The sequence below is a fragment of the Castanea sativa genome, chromosome 4, assembly GCF_040712315.1.
Source record: "Castanea sativa cultivar Marrone di Chiusa Pesio chromosome 4, ASM4071231v1".
Taxonomy (NCBI): Eukaryota; Viridiplantae; Streptophyta; class Magnoliopsida; order Fagales; family Fagaceae; genus Castanea; species Castanea sativa.
In genome coordinates this window covers 39,743,726-39,767,275 of record NC_134016.1, presented here as the reverse complement: position 1 = coordinate 39,767,275, position 23,550 = coordinate 39,743,726, and the positions used below count along the sequence as shown (strand labels likewise).

At 39.1% G+C, this 23,550-nt stretch overlaps 1 protein-coding gene across 2 annotated transcripts; it reads right to left on the bottom strand.

The window, feature by feature from the left end:
- Window positions 1-953: 953 nt before the first annotated feature.
- LOC142631822 (HIPL1 protein) lies at window positions 954-6,345 on the bottom strand. Of its 2 annotated transcripts, none has more exons than XM_075806143.1 (7): window positions 6,133-6,345; window positions 4,599-4,756; window positions 3,382-4,179; window positions 3,086-3,302; window positions 2,444-2,622; window positions 1,687-1,928; window positions 954-1,510 (listed from the first exon to the last, which is right to left on the bottom strand). In XM_075806143.1, the coding sequence occupies exons 2-7, from the start codon at window positions 4,650-4,652 to the stop codon at window positions 1,111-1,113; spliced, it is 1,890 nt and encodes a 629-aa protein (XP_075662258.1). In that variant the 5' UTR covers window positions 4,653-4,756; window positions 6,133-6,345; the 3' UTR covers window positions 954-1,110. The 2 variants fall into 2 exon arrangements, with proteins under 2 accessions (XP_075662258.1, XP_075662257.1); XM_075806142.1 differs by lacking the exon at window positions 6,133-6,345 and adding an exon at window positions 4,910-5,455.
- Window positions 6,346-23,550: the final 17,205 nt, after the last annotated feature.

The following is a 23,550-nucleotide window of genomic DNA, read 5'->3' as shown; positions in this document are numbered from 1 at the left end:
TTATATGTATATATCAATTAAATAAAACTATTTAATGTTAATCAAATTGAGGTTAATTTGATGTATGAAATACATAATTTAATGAATGATACTAACTAAAACTAAGGTTAATTTCATATAGAGAATTGATCAAAGTTGAAACATAAATTTAACAAAAAGAAAAAAAAAATTAAATAAAAAAATTTATCTTGAATATATGACGATACGTAGTTAAATACATTTTTAATCTAATGTATAATCTATGATATTAATTGATGCGTGGCTTGGTAGTAGATTAGTTTACAAATATGAAAGTTTCAAATTATTAAGGGAGATTAATCTTCATTGATGATCTAACACATTTGTAAATTTTTTTTAAAGCCTTGTTAGAATTAAAAAAAGAAAATGCTAAAGGTACTACAAAATGTTCACAATATAATATAACAATAACAGCGGTTGATGAGCTTCAATAATGTAATTGATGAATATTTAAAATACTTTTTTGTGATTGGTAACATGTTAAACTATAAAATTCATATATTTTATAAAATTTTGGGCCTTTTACAATGGAATAAGGCCTTTTTTTTTATAAAGGGTAATTTTTTTTTTGTCGTGGGCCTTAGGCCTAGGCCTTGGGCCGGCCCTGGTTGAGTCCACGCTGTGCAGTGTGCATGTGAACCACCTTGAGTTTATTGTTCAGTGTATGCCGCTGTTCTTCAAAGATGGGGTGTGAAATCATGCCAAGTGGCTATGAAAATTTGTTTTGGTTTTACTTGATACAGGCTATACAGTTACTGGATATCTGCAATTCATGTCACTCTAAATGTTGATGAAAATAACATATACTTGTTCCAAGTTGCTTCAGATTAATAATTATTATAAGAATCTCCTTTCCTGCAAAATTCCGTATACTCCACAGCTTTGCTATTGAACTATAGAGGATTTAACTCTGCCAGAAATCTTGACATAATAAATAGAAAAAACGTAAAAGCACTTAGTTTTCATCTGGTCAGTCCCCATATACAAAAGCTTAAAGGAAAGAAAAAAAAAGGTTACATAGTACAAAAAGAATCACAAGCCATTGCAACAAACACCCCCTCTTTATAAATAACATGCAGACATTGCAAAATGCTAGACAAAACCAAGCAAAAGCAGTAACAAAGAAGAGAATAGGAGCACAACATTGTTACATGGGTCAATCAACTGGCTTGCATGAGATTTCGGAGAAGAAGGACTTGGACTTGCAAGACTAGTACCGTTTTCCTTCGAACAAGTGTAATTACAACGGCTAGGACGAACAACTCTGTAAACACCACTGCTGGCAAGGAGATAAATATCCTTCCGGTTGTCCTCCCCGAATGAGTAAATGTAACTCAAAGCTGGAAGAGAACTTCCTGGCAGGGAACTGCATTGTAGAGGAGAGTCAGCTGCACAGCTGAAGGGAATTCTACTACTGTTAAAATTCCCACTGTCTACTGGATTCTCTATGCCAGCCCATAGGGCAGTTGCATACAAATCTGCATATAAGTACCTGGAAATAATGATCGAGTGACATGTTAGCAAGGATCAATATTATTGCAAAGATCAGCATGGTAGTCCCAAGAATAAATCTTCATTCTTTTTTGGTTGATAGCTTTTGTAGATTATCAGCACGGTCAGATCTTCAACTTGTCATATCTACATAGAATTAAAAAAGAGCTCATTTACCTTCCGTACATACAAGGATCAGTCATAGACCGATAGAAATAGCCCCCTGTGATTGATGCTGATCCTTCCTTCTGGTTTACATCAGAATGGGTATATCCCATCACAGGAAAAATTGGGCTTATGGAACTTGGAGTTGTATTTCCACCAGGCGAATATGGAGGAGTGTATGGAAGGGGGCCCTCATAAACACGCCAGCCATAGTTTCCATCCTTGGTGATGATATCCACCTCCTCATATTGATCCTGTAGGCAATCAAAAGTGTCATATATGTTCAGAAACAAGTGGTCTTGGGGTCGTTTCTTATTTCATGGCCTCTGAACATGCAAGTTTATAATGAAATGAAGATGCATAAGCATCACCACAATAGCAGAAAGAGAATGAAGCATTTGTTGAAATTGAAATTTCCTTACTCTAGAAACACAATGGACTCGCTTCAAATTCTACCTAGAATGCACAATAGAGAATGCAAAAAAGATAACAACTTTCTGACATCTTTGTAAATTCATATGAAACCATTGGTAAAAGAGACCTAAATACTAATCTGTGGCAGTGTGAGATGTACTTGATGCAAGCAAGACAGTGGAATTAATTAATCAAGGGCATTTTTCAAAAAAGGCTGGTCAGAGTCATATTTTTGAGAGGAAATCCTACCAGATGCTTCATAAAATTGTATCTCTTTTATGTATATGTTGAATAATGGTAGCATAATAATGGCCCGTCAGATACTATTTAAACTTGAAAGAGAAATATCTCAAACCTGCCCAACATCAACACACATAAAGTAGGAAGGCCTTTCAGAATCAAAACTACAGCGCCAAGGATTTCTTAATCCATAAGCCCATATTTCGGGCTGCAAGCCTGTATCTTCCTCATAAGGATTATCTTTGGGGATAGAATAGTTTCCCCACAGATTGAGTTTCGCGATTTCTGCAGCACCTGAAAAGACAGTGCAATGGACAAGTGTGAGGAAAAAAAAAGAAAAAGCAAAGTAACACTTAAACTATGCAAGTGAAACAGCTCCTATTTACACTCCTCCATTGAGAAAATATCATGTCTAGGACAATTATATTTATAATCATGATTTCAGAATTTCAATTTTTTTTTCTTCTTCTACTTTTCCCCTTTTTCTGATTGATCAACACAGAGTCACTAGAGCAGACAGATCTTTCACATAGTCCTTTTAGTTCCTAGTAGAAATTGGAGAGAGCAAGCAAGGTGGGCAGCGGAGTGATGCTTTGAACAAAAAGAGTACTTACAGAGATATGAGATAAGTACCCATTCACAGGTAGGAAGATATGAAGAAGGCAGCAGATTGGAGAAGTAACAGAAATTTAAATAAATAATAATTAAAATAATAAATAAAAAACTATATGCACCAACATTCTCTGCTGATACTCACTTGGTATGTTATCAACATCAAGCCTCATAATCTTGCCAAGCAATGATTTCTTGTTTTGGGAAAAATTGTAAGGATCGCCTGTACCACCACCATCTCCCATCATGAAGTATAAATATCCATCTGCAGGTCCAAAGAGTATCTGCCCTCCGTGATGTGACGTAAATGGAAGGCCCATAGTAAATATCCTTCTCACTTCTGTTGGCTTGGCACTTGTTGCCTGGGAAAAAAATGAAGTCATTTCTAATCATTTGAGTTATATAAAAATTGAAAAAAATTCAGTGTTTAGAGATTTGTACCAAAGAAGGCTGGGATGCGGTACCATTAGCAGTATACTCTGCAACAACACTTTGATACTGGCATGGCTGGGCACCATTATCAGTTCCTAGCTTTGAAGGATCACAATTGACATCTGAGTTACACGAACATCTTCCAGTACATCCGGACCACTTAGCCTTATCACAATTAAATGAAGCAAAGAATCGCCCGTTTTGTGCAAAGTTTGGATGAAATGCAATACCCATCATACCAAATTGAGTATCAAAATATACTTCATCAGTTAGATCTACAAAAGGATTGGATTCATCAAGCCCTAATGTTCCTCCTGATCCCTGATCAGGAATAGTTGCTAACCATATCTTTCCTTGTTGGCTAGCAAAAAATGCACGGTTTGACCCATCAGGATGAGCAGCCATACTGAGGTAAGATCCATTCCCTATCTTCTCAAGACACAAGCCCAGTGGGGGGCTAGGAATTTCGGTGTTATTTAGTGTAACAGGTTGACCATCAAAACATACTGATGCAGTACTAGAAGCTCCACCAAATGCATTGCAGAAATCAGTTTTAGACTGCCAGAAGTCAGTCAGTTTGCTAAAATTGGAATTGACTGGTAATCCAACTTGACTTTTTAGTGAAGGGGCAAATGGAGACTTCATGAAAGACACATTTTGGCATGTATCCCATACATTAAAGCAGAAGTTATTTGCTGCTTGGCTAGATTGGGATGAATTTGCTGAAACAGTGGAGTTGCAAAGTATAGGAACTGGCCGGGGTGTAGAACCAGTTGCAAATAGCTCAGCTGAAAATGGATCGCATCTCTACAAACCATGATAACAAAGGATTGAAACACATCACAATTCATACATCTTTATTTAGGACAATTGACAAATGGCACAAACAACAAGAAAGAGAAGATTCAATCATTTAGCATGTTTAAGTGCTTATTTGCCTAAAAGAAATGCTAATATTTAACTCAAACTTCAGCAAGACCTTCATACAAGGTAGCTAAATTGAAAACCATTTCCTTACAAATGCAAAAATCAAATATGTATTACACATGCAACAACTGGAGGAGATTAAAGGACAGTTCTTATAAATGTCAAGTTGACAACATCTATTCATCCAAAACAACCTATAAATTGGAATTGAAACGGAAACAAATACATCATGCTCTACCTACCTAAAATCTGAAACTTGGAAATGTTTTTTTTTTGAATAAAATTTAAGAACTTCTTACCGCACAAAGTATTGATTTCATAACAGAAGCACATCTAGAATCAGAGATATTCATTGCTTCGAATTGCTTCTGTAATTGTAAATCCTCTGTGGAGTTGCAGCATGAGCTCACATTGTAAGAACAAAACTTCAGTGTGGTGTTCAGGCTTAAGGGTGCCGCTACACCAATTAAATCAGTAGAAATGTCAAGTCAGTTCAGAATTGAGATAGATTCTTAAACATAAGGCACTGAAAAAAGAAAAAAAAAAAAACTGCAAAATTTAACTGCAGAAAAAAAGAGGGGGAACAAGTATGAAAGAAAATTAAACCCACTTGAATCAATGCATAAGGGATGTGAAAAGGAAGCATCAAAAAGCAGCAGCAAGCTACAAAATAGGAGGGTACTAGCAAGAAGGCGACCCATCTCAGCAAACAAATAGACAAAAAACAGATATTCTACTATAACATCCCTCCCTTGAATCTACTTGAGGAGAGTCTAAAGCAGCAGTAGAACATGACTAACTTCCAAAAATTAATGGCAGACTATATACAAAGAGAAGATTTGCTGGCTCTTGAACATGCTGCCCATTACCAACTTCTCTGTATCTTTCAGTTCCTGTTGGCCCATCTACACCTTCTATCTTTGACTTTGTGGGGGAATTCATTTTCAATTCTCTCTCTCTCTCTCTCTCTCTCTCTCTCTCTCTCTCACACACACACACACACACACACACATTTTACATACCATTTCCAACTTATCTCTCTCAGCATCCACAATAATTTTCAACTCTCTCTCTCTCTCTCTCTGGGTTAACTGCAGCTTCCAGAAGAAATTTTTTTTAACAAATTTCTTTTCAAATTGATGAATTAAAAAAAAAAAATTATATTAAAAGATTTATGCAATAGCATGATCCAAAAAAATAATAAAAAAGGTAAAGGATAGAGGCAGAAACTAGAACAGTGTATATAGTTGACTTTCATGAATTCTTTATTCAAAGTAATTAAAATAACGGTAGTGGTTGAGAAGAAAACCACTGGTTTTCCCAAATGAACAACTTGCAGAGATCTTGGTTGGTTCAATGGTTCTGTGCTTACATTGATTTCCCTTTTATGGGCTCAGCGTTTTCAACCTACACCAAAGGTCAAGCCTAAAAACTTGACCAAAATTCAACTATGAGCGAAAACCCACTTGCATTAACATAAGCTGAAAAGAGAGGGGTCCAGCAATGACTGTGATACCAATAAAACTAACAAAGATATGAATGGAAATATTAGTTTTAGCTAAAACTAGAGCCCTTCTAGATAAAGAAAAGAGACATCACATGCTTGACATAAATGTTAGATAATGTTTCTGGCGCAAAAAGAATAGAATAATCACCAGGTCAAGGTCTACTCACAGTCACATGTGTTTAGTGAAAATGTCTCTGTAATAATGGTTGAAAATGGAGGAAGAAAGTGAAAAGGGGGCTTCTTGGCTTGATTTATTTTCTGAAAACCGTTTTCTGAAAACATAGAAAACAAAATGTGTGTGTGTGTGTTTTTTTTTCAGAGATTACCATTGACCAATTACCAATCAGACGTGCATGTAACATATTACTGAGATGAACTTTGAGGAAAGGAATCAACTGGTAGTGAGAGTGGACCCCATGGGAGATTGGAGCAAGTTTTGTACTTCCAGATCTTCCTGTTCCTGCTTATCTGTTTTTGACTGAGCCTGACTCTAACATGTAACATTGCAAATCAATATTCCAGGACATTGTGTACAAGAATAAAAGATTCCATGTTTTGTGGGCTTAAAACGGTGTCCCCGACAACTCCGAAAAGGTAACTACACAGAGCGAAGAGTATACACGTGACCTCAGGAAAGCTCTTAAGTTTGACTTAACAGAAGAAAAAGACAAGATATGGGCTGATGAAAGTTCAATAGTGGGCCAACCAAAGAAAAAACAAGGGGATGAGCCAGAAATTACAAGCCCAATGAAGTCCAATATAGCTGTACAGATGTCTGACGATATAGGGTATTTGGATGTGGCCCAAAACAAAGAAAGGAAGCAAAAAGGAAAAGGACATTGGAAGAAAATGGCAAGAGAGCCAGGCCCAGTGGGAGACACAGTTATGAAAGTCCAAGAATGTGAGTCCAAAAGAACAAATAAAGGGGAAAGCTTGGAGATAGAAGAAGGCAGAAGGCAGAAGATAACCAGAGAAGGACCTCACACAGGTAATAATGTTCTGACTAATGAAACGGCGGTGGCTGCTGGTCAGCATCACCGAGTGCCATGAATCTCTTAGGATGGAACTGTTGGGAACTTGGGAACCCCTGGACAGTTGGAGCGCTACGTGAATATGTGTGGCGGTGGGATTCCAAAGTTGTCTTCTTATCGAAGACGGAAATGAAAATTAATAGAATGAAGAGAGTGAAGGAAAAAATTGGTTTTGCAAATCGTTTTTATGTACAGAGAGAAGGAAAGGGTGGAGAATTGGCAATGTTTTGGAGAAAGGAAATGAATTTGGAAATCAAAAGTTTTTCAAGACACCATATTGATGTTGTGGTAATAGAGGAAGGAACAAGCTTTATGTGGAGGATAATTGGATTTTATAGGCATTCAGAAACTCATCGAAGAAAGGAGTTGTGGAATTATTTGGATACTCTAAACATGCAATACAAGCTTCCATGGTTATGTTTTGGAGACTTTAATGAGATTCTCTCAAGAAAGGAAAAATTGGGGGGGGGGGGGGGGTGCCTCAAGGCCTCAACAACAAATGGATAGTTTTTGCAATGCGGTTGACAGATGTTACTTGGTGCAACCAACAGGAAGGGGACAATAGAATTTATTTGAGGCTTGATCGAGCTTTTGCAACAACTAACTGGCCTGACCACTTTAACGGTATCAAGGTACACCACCTACTTGACACAACATCTGATCACTGCCCATTTTTACTAATTGAGTCCATAACCATTGGACAACGTAGAGGTTGTAGGTTCCATTTTGAAGCCTTGTGGACTAGAAGAGCTGATTGTAAGGAGATAAATGAAGAAAATTGGAATAAAAGTATGGAACCAAGCACACCAGAAGGTATTGCAGCTAAGATTAAACAGTGTGCATCTGCCCTAAAAAATTAGAGCAATTCAGTGTTTGGCCACACCACTAAGAAGATTAAGGAGAAGAAGAAGGTCCTCAGTAATTTAATTATACAAGACAGGGAGGGATAGAATGGAGCAAAGATAAATCAGCTAAGGCGCGAAATTAATGAACTACTTGATAGGGAGGAGATTTGGTTTGTGCAAAGATCAAGAGTCTAATGGCTAGGCAAAGGAGACCGAAACACAAAGTACTTCCACCATCGTGCCTCAGAAGAATGAAGGAAGAATACCATTTCTGGCCTATGGAGTGAAAATGGCACTTGGTGTAATGATAGAGCTAGCATAGAAGCCATTGCCATATCATACTTTAAGGACATCTACACCGCCACACGTCCTAGTCGAGTAGAAGAAGTAACCAGCCTTATCCATCCTAAGGTCGCTAATGATATGAATGAGAACCTCATCAAGGATTTCACAGTTGAAGAGGTCAGATCAGCTCTCCAATAGATGCATCCAACAAAAGCCCTCGGACCAGATGGTATGTCTGCTATATTTTACCAAAAATTTGGAATGTTGTTGGCTTACAAAAATGGTGCTTAATGTGCTGAACTCTAATATGCCTATGGATGAGATTAATAAAAAAAATATAACCCTGGTGCCAAAAATTAAAAACCCCACTAGAATGAACGAATTTCATCCTATTAGCCTTAGCAATGTTACTTACAAGTTGATCTCCAAGGTGCTGGCTAATCGTCTCAAAGCAGTGCTTCTTGAGATTATTTTAGAAAATTAGAGTGCCTTATTGTCGGAACAGTTGATTATGGATAATATCCTTGTTACTTTTGAAGTAATGCACCATCTAGAGCACAAGAAGGAAGGCAAGGAAAGCTATATGGCGATTAAACTAGACATGAGCAAAGCTTACGATAGAGTAGAGTGGGTTTTGGTGGAAAGGGTAATGAAGAAGCTGGGTTTCCATTAAAAATGGATTGCTTGGATCATGAAATGTATTTCAACTATTTCCTACTCAGGCCTAATCAATGGGGAAGCACATGGTAACATAATTCCATCTAGGGGACTTCGACAAGGTGACCCCCTTTCATCCTATCTGTTTCTCTTATGCATTGAAGCCTTTTCAGCTCTTATTGTGGATGCTAATAACAATAATGGGCTCAATGGTATCTCTATTTGCAGGAGCTGCCCAAAAGTCACTCATTTGTTCTTTGCAGATGACAGTCTTTTGTTCTGTAGAGCAGATAGCCAAGAATGTCACAAGCTTGTAGAAATACTAGAGCACTATAAATGAAGCGGCATTGGGGCAGAAAATTAATACAGATAAATCATTAGTTTTCTTTAGCTAGAACACTACCAGTGAGAAAAGAGGTGAAGTTTTTAGCATTCTTGGGCCTATGTAGGACTCCAGGCATGGTAAGTACCTTGGCCTCACATCTGTGATTGGAAAATCCAAGATTCAAGTTTTTGCGGAGATTAAAGAAAAGGTGGCAAAGAAACTATCAGGTAGGAAGGAAAAAAATGTTGTCTTTGGGTGGTAAGGAAATCCTAATCAAGGCGGTTGCACAAGCAAACTCAACGTATACAATGAGTTGCTTCTTTTTACCAAAGGGATTATGTGAAGACTTGAAAGGATGATTAGAAATTTCTGGTGGGGGTAGAAAGGTGAAGAAGCAAAAATGGCTTGGTTTGGGTGGAAAAAAATGTGTACATCGAAGCTAGAGGGTGGTATGGGATTTCAAAATCTACAAGCTTTCAACCTTGCAATGTTAGCTAAACAAGGATGGCGACTCCTCACAAACAAAAGTTCTCTTGTGGCTCATATGTACAAAGCCAAGTATTATCCTAATGGAGGTGTCTTAGGAGTGAAATTGAGCAGCAACCCATCTTATGCTTGGCGAAGTATTCATAGCAGCTTGGAAGTCATTAGTAGAGGTACAAGATGGAATGTGGGTAATGGAAAGTTAATCCACATTTGGGAGGCCAAATGGTTGCCCACACCAACCATGTACAAAGTATGCTCACCCCCACAGAATTTTGATGATTTCCCCATGGTCTCCTCTCTCATTGATGAAGATAGAAGGAGGTGGAAAGCTGATCTAGTGAAGACCCTCTTTCTTCCCTTTGAGGCAGACACTATCCTCCAAATTCCATTAAGCTACTCCCTCCCGGATGATAAAATTGTTTGGGTAGGAAATCAGCGAGGTGTCTTCTTAGTCAAAAGTGCTTATTATGTTGCCATTCCAATAGTTGACAAGATTGAGAGGGGTGAAAGCTCTAATGGGGATTACAGAATCCCGTTGTGGAAAAAAATGTGGCAACTTAAGATTCCTCCTAAAGTCAGAATTTTTTCTTAGAGAGCATGTATAAATGGTCTACCAACTCTTGTAAACTTGAGAATTGCGATTGATGCTTTGTGCCCCTTATGCAGAAAAGCCCCTGAAAGCACCCAACATGCCTTGATTTTTTGTGAAAAATTCTGGGAAGTATGGTGGCATTGGCAAGCTTGTCCTATAAGTTTGCTAGTTGAAAACCATGCTTTCATAGATGTTGCAATGCAAATCTTGGAGAAGGGTACTTCTCATGACTTGGAGATATTTTTTGTCATTGCTTGGTCCATATGGTACAACCGGAACCAAGTAGTTCATGATGCTGTGGAACTCCCATCATCACAAATTTGGGGTTATGCTCAAAGATTAATGAGTGATTTCAGGGGGGCCATCACAACAACTCTTCTTAGTCAACAGTCTCCTGAGGTGGGATGGGCAGCACCTCCTCCAAATACATATAAGATTAATGTAGATGGAGCGACATCAGAGAATGGAAAGCCTTCTAGTGTTGGAGTTGTAATCAGGGACTACAGAGGCTATGTTGTTGCAGCAAGGGGGAAAATACTACCTGCTACCTACTCAGTGGAAGTAACTGAAGCTTTTGCCATTGAAGAAGGGGTTGTGTTGGCTTATGAATTGAAGCTGTCAAATGTAATTTTGGAGTTTGACTCTACTGCTGTTGTCCAAGCCTTAGTTTCAAAATCAGGCTGTGGAGACATTGGTCCCATTATACAATCCTCTCTTTTTCATGTTAGGTGCCTTCAGTAACTAGAATGCAAGACATCTAAAAAGGGACTACAATAGAGCTGCGCATGATTTAGCCAAGGTAACTAGATTTGTAGAAACCTCTCAAACATGGATTGGGATGGATCCTCCTATTCTGCAGCAAGTTCTTCTTCTTGATCGGTCTAAGTGTTAATGTCCCCTTTGGGACTTCTTGTTTTTCTTTGGCTTTTTCCTCTATTGTAATTCAATTTCAGTTTCTTTGATGGAATATATCAAAGTTTCTTTTCAAAAAAAAAAAAAAAAAACAGTGTCCCCGGTTATAGTTAAAAAAAAAATGTAGCCTAAGATTCTTTATTTATTTATAATTGTTTATTTTTTCAAAGGAACAAACCAAAAGAGTGAAAATGTCAGATGAGAGTGAGACAAATTATATTACACATAATTGTCGGTTATATCTTTATGATATTTGTTAATGAAGTATTTTAGATGAGTATTTTTTTTATAACTATTTTTGAAGAATATTAATTTCACTTGTAAGAGAAATATATAAAAGCTATTAAAAAATTAGTTTTTTTTACCATAAAAATTTTCTAATAGTACTTTTTAAAGCTAAATGAATTATTTTAGAGAGTCCGTTAAAAAAATATTGTTGAATATTATACAAATAGGTAACATGTGGCTACATAGAAAACTTGTGAACCCGTGTAATGGTAATGCACAGATCATCAATTGTAGAATAAAAAGAAGATTCCAACTTTTGTCTAAAAAAAAACAAAAAAAAAAGAAGGAAAATCCCAACATCCCAAGTCTAGGATGTCCATTGGTCGGATTTAAGAATATACGTATTGAATTCGAAATGTAGTTTGTGTTAAGACATTTAAAACTCGAATTAAGTTTGATTGTTGATTAATTTTTTTAATATATATATATATATATATATATATATATATATAAAACCGAAACTTCTGAAGTTCCCACAATTTTTCACATCATCATTTTAATTTATAAAAAAAAAAAATTTTGATTTTTTAAACTAAATAGTGAGAGAGTCCTAACAGGAGTCTCTCTCTACTTTCCTTAATCCAATTTTTTATTTTATTTTACGTGAATCATTCTTTTTTCTTTTTTTGAAACCTAAAGTGAGTCATTTAAAAAAGAAGAAATTCTGATGTAAGGTCTAATTAAAAACAATTATAATAATTTTTTTAATTCTACTTCTAACGTAAGTATCTAAAAAAGTCAAAATTTTCAAATTTATATAATATATAGATAATAATAATGATGTGGCAAGCTCTGAGAATATGAGAATCTAATTTGTAGATTTACTATTATGACTAGCCTCATCACATGCGCTTCGCGTGTGCGATGAGGCTTTTTTTTTTGTTAGTGGTCCTATTTTGTAGGAAAAAACTGTGTTTTTTTTTAATATATTTTATCTTCTCTATATATTAAGAGGATTTCTCTATATATTAAGAGGATTCAAAAAGTTAGTTATTGTGTTTTCAACTTACAAAAATACCCCTAATTTAATTAACTTATTCTTATTCCTAAAAAATAAAAAATAAGGTTAAAATTGTAAATCAACAAAAATTAATAACAAAAAAGTGGAAAAATAAAAATTGTCCACAATCCCCACTTTCTCCTAAAAAAACCATCCCACCTTCTAAAAAAACCTACCCTATGGTTTTCTATTAAAAAACACCTATCCCAAGTTCTATAAAAAAAATAAAACTACCCCACATTCTTTAAAAAAAAAAAAACCCACCCACTGTTTCCTAAAAAAAAAAAAAAAACTGCCGCATATCACATAAAAAAAAAATAAATAATAAATAAATAAAAACTAATATATATAATTTTTATTTTGAAAAAGTAATTTAAAAGTGGATAAAGTAATTTAAAAGTTAACAGCAGAGTGGTCCTATTTTTAGGCAATGTTATAGCGGAAGTTAGAGTTGCATTTTTACTGGATTGTCTTTTAGTTTTGTCTCTACTTAAACATAGGGGTGTAGGGGAATTTTTGAATTAAAAAATGAGGAATCCAAATAGAGAAAGCCCCTTAAATAATAGTATAGATATAGATATAGATAACTAACTAAATAAAAAAAAATTTAACGCCAAAAACATATACAATGATGGTAAAAAAAAAATTTCTTAAAAAGAAAAAAAAAACGAAGAAGGAGACAATGCTATTATCTACATTGTTCCCTATTATCTCATTCTTATTCCTATAAACAATCCAAGAGAGATCAAACAAAAAAACAATCAGAACTTGTTTCTTCTCCTATTAAAGCTGCAACACATTCATCATAAAATAACAAAGCCATATAGGAAAAGCTAAGAAAAAAAAATACGAAGTAAAAATCAAACCTTTAAGACCAAGGCATTGGCATCCCCATTAGCAAGACTACACCGAACAGTCTCCAAAACATCATGAAACAGTTGGTGAAACATATACAATGATGGTAAAAAAAAAATTCTTAAAAAGAAAAAAAAAATATGAAGAAGGAAAAAAAAAGTGAGGAAATAGAAGATAAAGATTTTTTAGAATTTAACTCTATCAGGGACTCTTTAAAATCTAAACACCACATCATCAACTATTTAAATAAATAACTAAATAAAAACAAATTTAACACCAAAAACATATACAATGATGGTAAAAAAAAAAAAAAACTAAAAAACTTTAACGCCAAAAACATATACAATGACGGTAAAAAACAAATTCTTAAAAAGAACAAAAAAATTCGAAGAAGGAAAAAAGAAGAAGTGAGAAAATAGTTATGGGGAGTAAAAAGACCCTGATGGGGATACGGGCCTTTGGGCCATGCTAAGGAAGGCCGACCTGCTCTTGGGTTTAGAACTTGTTAGTACTACGAGTCGGCCCATACGCCGAGGATCCGAGGATCCAGCCGAGGGTGAATTTCCTCAGGACGACACGGAGAACCCGGGACTTCATGGTAAAGGTTAGGGAATGACACGGTCAAGATCAATGGTAAAAGGGGGTGAACCCTTGAATGTCCTGGAAGCACCGATGTTAGAGAAATATCAAAGATAAAGGCAGCCACCTCCACATTAAAGACCCCCGCACCTACCACCCCGGCCGCATTAATGGGGAAGTGACACTTGAACAAAGGGAAGGGAAACTTCTGGTTACTATTCAAAGGCACTGAGAAAAGAAATATCTAGGCTAAGGGGGAGTTGGGGCAACACGTGTACAAAGTATCAAAAAGAGGAGTATTTAAGGAGCAACCTAGAACAGGGAAGGGGGACTGACTTTTTTGTAATCTAAAAGGAAAAGGAAAAAAAGAGAAAGAGATAATATAAGAACAACTCTCGGCTTACGTCCGAGGAAGCTGATTTACAATATTCCTTGTTGTTTCCAAGTACTTGCAACCTTTGGCTTGTCATTTAATCCTCATACACTTCTAACCTGGGTTTCAAGCCCACACTCTACAAATTCATATTGTTTAAGGCTCATTGGGCCTGAGCCCGTAACTGCTCCTGGGGCCAGGTGCAATTGTGCACTTACAATTGGCGCCGTCTATGGGGATCTAGTCTAGAAGAGGTAGGGATATTATGGCAGGCATAGGTTCTCACCATGCAAAGTCACAGGGATCACAACCGGAAGATCATTTCGAACGTCTCGAACGTCGAAGGGATCGTGAAGGGAGTGTCCATACAAAATACCCAGGCGCTAGCCATGGCGGGGGTAGCACCACCCACGAGGAAGGCTCTAAATCCATGCAGAAGGAAATCAATCGTTTGAAGAGAAAGTTACGCCGTGCTAAACGTAAGTTTTCACCGTCCTTGTCTAATTCTTCCTCAGAGAAGGATAGGGGAGGTGGCTACAGCTCAAGGTCGCGCTCCCCCACCAGTGTAACGTCCTCCGTGAGGAGGACGACCACCAACCCGCGTACGTGAAGCTTCGTTCTAGGGGCTTAGGCAACGATACTATGAGTAGGGCGTTGCACCAACTCTCTAAATCTCCGTTTTCACGGAGGATTGAGAGGGGGAGGCTTCCCAGGAGGTTCACCCAGCCCACCTTTACCATCTATAATGCCCGGACTGATCCGGTAGAGCACGTGAGTCATTTCAACCAGAGGATGGCAGTGCACTCTCACAATGAGACTCTGATGTGTAAAGTTTTCCCCTCCAGTTTGGGACCTGTGGCCATGAGATGGTTTAACGGTCTCAAGTCGGGGTCTGTAGGCTCATTCGGGGAGCTAACTAGGGCATTCTCTTCGCAGTTCATTACGTGTAGCAGAGTCCCTCGGCCATTGGACTCGCTGCTATCCATGGCCATGAAGGAAGGGGAGACACTGAAAGCATACTCCGACCGATACTGGGAGATGTTTAATGAAATAGATGGCGACTTTGATGAGGTAGCACTTAATACCTTTAAGGTAGGTCTTCCTACTGACCATAACCTAAGAAAGTCTTTGACGAAAAAGCCCGTCCGCAGTGTACGTCGCCTTATGGATCGTATTGATGAGTACAAAAGGGTAGAGGAAGACCAACAGCAGGGGAAGGGAAAGGAGAAGGTTATCCCGCAGGAGAGAAGGGATTTGGGGCTGACGATATCACAACAACAAGCCGAGTGAGGGATTACTTCGGACAATCCGGCTCGGCAAAGACCTCGTCAGAAATACGTGTTCCGAGAACTAGTGCATCGGCTTACTAGAAAAAGTTCGTAAAGAGCCCTTCTTCGCGATGGCCCGTAGATGGCAGGGACCCGCGAAAAGAAATCAAAACCTCTTTTGTCGGCACCATCAGATGTGGGCCACACTACCGAAAACCGGCTTCGGACCCCGTGGAACCATCTCGGAGTACTGGCGTCGCTGAGGGAAAGTTAAAGCAAGACTTGTGTCACCCCCACCGGGCAGTCACCAAGTTGGCTCAAACAACCGAGGAACAATTCATCTCGGCCAAGATTGGGAACAATTAATGTTATCTTCGCCGCACCCGGTAGGACCGGCTCAAGTCCCACTAGGGTGATGGCGGTTTCCCATCCTCAGTCCGAGGATGTGGGTAGCAGGCCGAAGAGATTGAAGGGCACTTTACCCGTCTTGGGTTTCTCCGAGGAGGATAAGGCAGGGACTATCCAGCCCCATGACGATGCTCTTGTGGTTACCCTCAGGATAGGGAACTATGATGTGAGAAGGGTGATGATAGATCAGGGCAGTGGTGCAAATATCATGTACCCTGATCTATTTAAGGGGCTAAGGTTGAAGTTGGAAGATCTAACTCCTTACGACTCCCCACTTATAAGCTTCGAAGGGAGAGCCGTTGTGCCGAAGGGACAGATCCGTTTACCCGTTCAATCCGGCTCAGAAACGGTTGAGGTGGATTTTATTATGGTTGACGCGTACTCTCCATATACAGCCATCCTCGCCAGGCCATGGCTGCACGCTCTGGGAGCTGTCTCCTCTACCTTGCACGTTAAGGTTAAATTCCCCTCGGGGGAGCATGTTGAGGAAATCCTCGGCAGCCAGGTAGTGGCCAAGCAATGCATATCGGCCGCAGTGCTTCGTCAGTCAGAAATTGAGTCATCAACTTTGCCCATCCAAGAGTCATAGCAATTAACAGCTCCGGAGGCACCTGGAACGATGACAGGAGATGAGGCTGTTTGTGAGGAGTTAGAGAAGTTTGTAATAGCAGATGATCCAGAGAGGTTCTTCCAAGTTGGCATACGTTTGCCACACCAAGAGAAGATGGAGTTGTTGGAATTTCTGAAGAATAATATAGATGTCTTTGCGTGGGACCCCTATGAGGCTCCAGGCGTAGATCCGAGCTTCATTTGTCATCGTTTAAACGTCAATCCTGCCATTGTTCCGAGGAGGCAGCCACCTCGGCGATCTTCTAGAGAACATTCTGAGGCTGTGAAGGAAGAGGTTCTTAAACTCAAAAGGGCGGGGGCTATCAAAGAAGTTTTCTACCCTGAATGGTTGGCTCATACTGTTGTTGTTAAAAAGAAGAACGGCAAATGGAGAGTATGTGTGGACTTTACTGATCTGAACAAGGCCTGTCCTAAAGATTCGTTCCCAATGCCACGTATTGATCAACTGGTAAATGCTACTGTCGGACATCCTCGGATGAGTTTCTTGGACGCATTCCAGGGTTACCACCAAATTCCCTTGGCGTTGGAGGATCAGGAGAAGACTGCTTTCATTACTCCAACTAGGAACTATCATTATAAGGTCATGCCATTTGGGTTAAAAAATGCTGGGGCTACTTACCAAAGAATGATGACCCGAATGTTCGAACAGCAACTGGGGAAAACCATTGAAGTATACGTGGATGATATGGTGGTGAAGAGTAAGACAGTACCTTCACACATGACAGATCTGGCCGACACCTTCCAGTTGCTAAGAAAGTATAAGCTGCGCCTTAACGCCTCTAAGTGTTCTTTTGGCGTGGGGTCTGGAAAGTTCTTGGGATATATGATTACTCATAGGGCATAGAGGTAAACCCAGTGCAGGTTAAGGCTATTCAGAATTTGCAGCCGCCTCGGAACCCAAAAGAGATCTAGAAATTGACCGGAATGATTGCTGCATTGAATAGATTTATCTCTCGGTCAGCTGACCGGTGCCGTCCTTTCTTTCAGTTGTTGAATAAATGGAAAGGGTTTCAATGGACCGAGGACTGCGAGTTAGCTTTCCAACAGCTTAAGCAATACCTTTTTCGGCCACCCATTTTGTCTCGTCCCGAGGCGGACGAGGTTTTGTTCGTTTATTTGGCAGTGGCCGTCCATGCGGTAAGCCTGGTCCTTATAAGGAATGAAAGCGGGGTGCAAAAACTGGTCTACTGTGTTAGTAAGTCTTTGAATGAGGCCGAGGTGCGCTATCTGCCCTTGAAAAAAGCGCTTTTGGCCGTAGTCCATGCCACGCGCAAACTTCCTCATTATTTCCATTCTCATATTGTGGTTGTTCTGACTCAATTGCCTCTCAAGGCGGTGTTACGCAGTGCTGATTACTCTGGCAGGGTGGCAAAATGGGGAACCATTTTGGGAGCCTTTGATGTCAAGTACAAGCCTCGCACCTCGGTGAAGGGCCAAGTCCTCGCTGACTTGGTGGCAGAGTTTACCGAACCGTTGTTAGAAGAAACTCTAAAAGAAGCACCCATGGATGAAAAATCAGTTGGTGTGATTACGGCCGCAGTGCCCTCGGCTTGGAGAGTGTATGTGGATGGGGCTGCTAATCAGAGATGGTCTGGTGTTGGACTTGTTCTAATGTCCCCTGAAGAAAGTGTCTTCGAAAAATCTTTAAGATTGGCATTCTCGGCCACTAACAATGAGGCCGAATATGAAGCAGTCTCGGTAGGCATACAGATGGTATGTAAGATGGGTGGGAAGGAAATCCATGTCTTCTCAGACTCTCAACTGGTGGTTGGCTAGGTCACGGGAACCATGGAGGCTAGAGATCCAAGGATGCAGGAATATTTGACCCAGATCAAGCGCCAGCAAACTGAATTTGACTCCTTCGTATTAACTCATATCTCTCGGAGCGGAAACACCCATGCAGACTCCTTAGCTATGCTGGCAACGTCCTCGGCTCAAGGTTTACCTCGGGTTATCCTCGTTGAGGATTTACTAGAACCCTCTCTTGTCATTACCAATGTGCCTCGCATTCATCTGATAAGGCCTGGGCCTAGTTGGATTGACCCCGTTACAGATTTTCTTAAAAATGATATTCTTCCTGAGGACAAATCTGAAGCCGAAAAGATATGTCGAAAAGCGCCACGTTTCTGGCTATCCGAGGACCAGAAGCTGTATAAACGATTATTTTCAGGACCATACTTGTTGTGCGTGCATCCTGAATCAACAGAAGCATTATTGGAGGAATTGCATGAAGGAATTTGTGGGAGTCACGCTGGGGAAAGGTCCTTAGCCCATAGAGCCCTGACTCAGGGTTATTGGTGGCCTAATATGCAGAGGGAGGCTCAGGACTATGCCAAAAAATGTGATCAATGCCAGAGGTTCGCCCCTAATATTCATAAACCTGGAGGGGTCCTCAACCCTCATTCTAACACTTGGCCTTTCGCACAATGGGGATTGGACATAGTAGGGCCATTTTCGAGGGTTGCAGGAAACAAAAGATGGCTGCTCGTAGGGACAGACTACTTCACTAAGTGGGTTGAAGCTGAACCCTTAGCTAATATCCGAGATGTTGATTCCAAGAAGTTTATCTGGAAAAGTATTGTCACTAGATTCGGTATACCACATACACTTGTCTCAGACAATGGCGTTCAATTTGACAGCAAGGTCTTTAGGCATTATTGTGGTGACATGGGTATCATAAATAGATACTCTACCCCAGCTTATCCTCAAGGAAATGGGCAAGCCAAGGCCGTTAACAAGGTCATAGTCAACGGGCTCAAGAAGAGGTTGGACGATGCGAAAGATAGATGGGTAGAAGAGCTCCCTCATGTTTTGTGGACGTATCAGACCACACCGCGCAGGTCCACTGGAGAAACGCCATTCTCTATGACTTATGGAGCCGAGGCGGTGATACCACTGGAATCTGGTTTTCCTACTCTAAAAACAAGTTCTTTTAGCCCAGAGAATAACAAGGGGCTCCTAGAGAAAGATCTTGATTTACTTGAGGAACGGCGTTAGGCAGCTATAGTCCAAATGGCTTATTATCAGTAGAAATTAAAACGAGGATATGATGCCCACTTGAAGCTAAGACCACTTGCGCCTGGTGATCTTGTACTAAGGAAAGTTGTGGGCACTTCTAAGAACCCAGCTTAGGGTAAGCTGGGACCCAACTAGGAAGGCCCCTATCGCATTGTTTCAGTAGCAGGCATAGGGTCGTATAGGCTAGCTGACCTAGACGAACGAATTGTACCACGTCCGTGGAATATAAATAATCTTAAAATTTATTATTATTAATGAAATGTGCTTTTGTCAGTTAATATTTCAAAGTTATGAGTAGCTCTGATGCTTGCAGCTATTATCTTTAAGAATCAAACAAAAACTTGGTTAAGTGTAGTCCTCGGATCACAAACCTTGTGGAAATTGATGTCTTATCATTTGTTAAACAGAACCTTAGTTATGTCGGGTCCTCGGACCTCCTACTTTGGGAAAATTAACATTTGAAGTTACAATCTTTAAGAATCAAACAGAAACTTGGTTAAGTGTAGTCCTCGGACCACAAACCTTGTGGAAATTGATGTCTTATCATTTGTTAAACAGAACCTTAGTTATGTCGGGTCCTCGGACCTCCTACTTTGGGAAAATTAACATTTGAAGTAACAATCTTTAAGAATCAAACAGAAACTTGGTTAAGTGTAGTCCTCGGACCACAAACCTTGTGGAAATTGATGTCTTATCATTTGTTAAATAGAACCTTAGTTATGTCGGGTCCTCGGACCTCCTACTTTGGAAAAATTAACATTTGAAGTTACAATCTTTAAGAATTAAACAGAAACTTGGTTAAGTGTAGTCCTTGGACCACAAACCTTGTGGAAATTGATGTCTTATCATTTGTTAAACAGAACCTTAGTTATGTCGGGTCCTCGAACCTCCTACTTTGGGAAAATTAACATTTGAAGTAACAATCTTTAAGAATCAAACAGAAACTTGGTTAAGTGTAGTCCTCGGACCACAAACCTTGTGGAAATTGATGTCTTATCATTTGTTAAACATAACCTTAGTTATGTCGGGTCCTCGGACCTCCTACTTTGGGAAAATTAACATTTGAAGTTACAATCTTTAAGAATCAAACAGAAACTTGGTTAAGTGTAGTCCTCGGACCACAAACCTTGTGGAAATTGATGTCTTATCATTTGTTAAACAGAACCTTAGTTATGTCGGGTCCTCGGACCTCCTACTTTGGGAAAATTAACATTTGAAGTTACAATCTTTAAGAATCAAACGAAACTTGGTTAAGTGTAGTCCTCGGACCACAAACCTTGTGGAAATTGATGTCTTATCATTTGTTAAACAGAACCTTAGTTATGTCGGGTCCTCGAACCTCCTACTTTGGGAAAATTAACATTTGAAGTAACAATCTTTAAGAATCAAACAGAAACTTGGTTAAGTGTAGTCCTCGGACCACAAACCTTGTGGAAATTGATGTCTTATCATTTGTTAAACAGAACCTTAGTTATGTCGGGTCCTCGGACCTCCTACTTTGGGAAAATTAACATTTGAAGTTACAATCTTTAAGAATCAAACAGAAACTTGGTTAAGTGTAGTCCTCGGACCACAAACCTTGTGGAAATTGATGTCTTATCATTTGTTAAACAGAACCTTAGTTATGTCGGGTCCTCGGACCTCCTACTTTGGGAAAATTAACATTTGAAGTTACAATCTTTAAGAATCAAACAGAAACTTGGTTAAGTGTAGTCCTCGGACCATAAACCTTGTGGAAATTGATGTCTTATCATTTGTTAAATAGAACCTTAGTTATGTCGGGTCCTCGGACCTCCTACTTTGGGAAAATTAACATTTGAAGTTACAATCTTTAAGAATCAAACAGAAAATTGGTTAAGTGTAGTCCTCGGACCACAAACCTTGTGGAAATTGATGTCTTATCATTTGTTAAACAGAACCTTAGTTATGTCGGGTCCTCGGACCTCCTACTTTGGGAAAATTAACATTTGAAGTTACAATCTTTAAGAATCAAACAGAAACTTGGTTAAGTGTAGTCCTCGGACCACAAACCTTGTGGAAATTGATGTCTTATCATTTGTTAAACAGAACCTTAGTTATGTCGGGTCCTCGGACCTCCTACTTTGGGAAAATTAACATTTGAAGTTACAATCTTTAAGAATCAAACAGAAACTTGGTTAAGTGTAGTCCTCGGACCACAAACCTTGTGGAAATTGATGTCTTATCATTTGTTAAACAGAACCTTAGTTATGTCGGGTCCTCGAACCTCCTACTTTGGGAAAATTAACATTTGAAGTAACAATCTTTAAGAATCAAACAGAAACTTGGTTAAGTGTAGTCCTCGGACCACAAACCTTGTGGAAATTGATGTCTTATCATTTGTTAAACAGAACCTTAGTTATGTCGGGTCCTCGGACCTCCTACTTTGGGAAAATTAACATTTGAAGTTACAATCTTTAAGAATCAAGCAGAAACTTGGTTAAGTGTAGTCATCGGACCACAAACCTTGTGGAAATTGATATCTTAACATTTGTTAAACGGAGTTATGTCGGGTTCTCGGACCTCCTACTTTGGGAAAATTAACGTTTGAAGTTACAATCTTTAAGAATCAAACAGAAACTTGGTTAAGTGTAGTCCTCGGACCACAAACCTTGTGGAAATTGATGTCTTATCATTTGTTAAATAGAACCTTAGTTATGTCGGGTCCTCGGACCTCCTACTTTGGGAAAATTAACATTTGAAGTTACAATCTTTAAGAATCAAACAGAAAATTGGTTAAGTGTAGTCCTCGGACCACAAACTTTGTGGAAATTGATGTCTTATCATTTGTTAAACAGAACCTTAGTTATGTCGGGTCCTCGGACCTCCTACTTTGGGAAAATTAACATTTGAAGTTACAATCTTTAAGAATCAAACAGAAACTTGGTTAAGTGTAGTCCTCGGACCACAAACCTTGTGGAAATTGATGTCTTATCATTTGTTAAACAGAACCTTAGTTATGTCGGGTCCTCGGACCTCCTACTTTGGGAAAATTAACATTCGAAGTTACAATCTTTAAGAATCAAACAGAAACTTGGTTAAGTGTAGTCCTCGGACCACAAACCTTGTGGAAATTGATGTCCTTTCATTTGTTAAACAGAACCTTGGTTATGTCGGGTCCTCGGACCTCCTACTTTGGGAAAATTAAAATTTGAAGTTACAATCTTTAAGAATCAAACAGAAACTTGGTTAAATGTAGTCCTCGGACCACAAATCTTGTGGAAATTGATGTCTTAACATTTGTTAAACAGAACCTTAGTTATGTCGGGACCTCGGACCCCCTACTTTGGGAAAATTAACATTTGAAGTTACAATCTTTAAGAATCAAATAGGAAATTGATTAAGTCCGGTCCTCGGACCCCCAGGCTTGATTAGAGTTAATTTCTTATTGCGTCTGGAAATTAGTGCCTTACTGGTCATTAACTCAGATCTTAAGTTTTATATCTTTAAGCGTTAAGCAAATTTAGGTAAGGAATGGTCCTTAGATCTTACATCCTACTAAACACAATACCACACATTATAAGGATTTAACCGTTATGTGAGGTTTCTTTTTGTCAAGGCATTGTTTAAAATATCTCAACCATGTCATCTGTTGTTAAATTTTTAATGCTAAAACATGCGAATGACTACGGGGAGGTTATGATTGTGTGATATTTGGAGTTAGATTTGTTTGTTCTGTCCCTTCTTGATTATGTACTAAGGGCAGTCTTTATGACAAATACGAAAAGAATAAAGTAAAATGGATGCAATATAGGCGAAAATCCAATGAAATTGTTCTTCATTAATCATTCAACTGTACATTACACATTTAAGACAGATGTAGAGAAAGAGAAGTCCTAAAGCTAGGTCCTAAGCTTTTGGAGGGGGGTCTTGCTGAGAGGTACTGGTGGCCTCGGTCTCTCTCAACTCCAGCTCAAAGGGAGTCATGACTTGCTTTCCTTTGTCTGCTGTCTTAGTTGGAAGGACGTTGGGTTCCACCTTCTGGCTCAAGTCCTTCTCTGCATCCTCGCCTCCTTCCTTCTCTTTGTTGGAACCTGAAGGTTCTGTAGGATCAGGAATTTTCTGTGGGACCACCGGAGGCAGAGCAGGGAGAGTTGACTCAGGGGTAGGAGTAGCAGCAGGAGCCTCTTCAATCTCCTGTATCTCCAGGGGAAGCCAAACGTTCTCGGATTTC

What these genes read in the sequence shown, in the direction of transcription:
- LOC142631822 (XM_075806142.1), bottom strand. Translation starts at nt 5,000, where the DNA reads ATGGGTCGCCTTCTTGCTAGTACCCTCCTATTTTGTAGCTTGCTGCTG. An exon ending in TCCCTTATGCATTGATTCAA is followed by an intron (nt 4,757 to 4,909) that starts GTGGGTTTAATT and finishes TAATTGGTGTAG; the next exon opens with CGGCACCCTTAAGCCTGAAC. An exon ending in CCGCATCCCAGCCTTCTTTG is followed by an intron (nt 3,303 to 3,381) that starts GTACAAATCTCT and finishes TTTTTTTCCCAG; the next exon opens with GCAACAAGTGCCAAGCCAAC.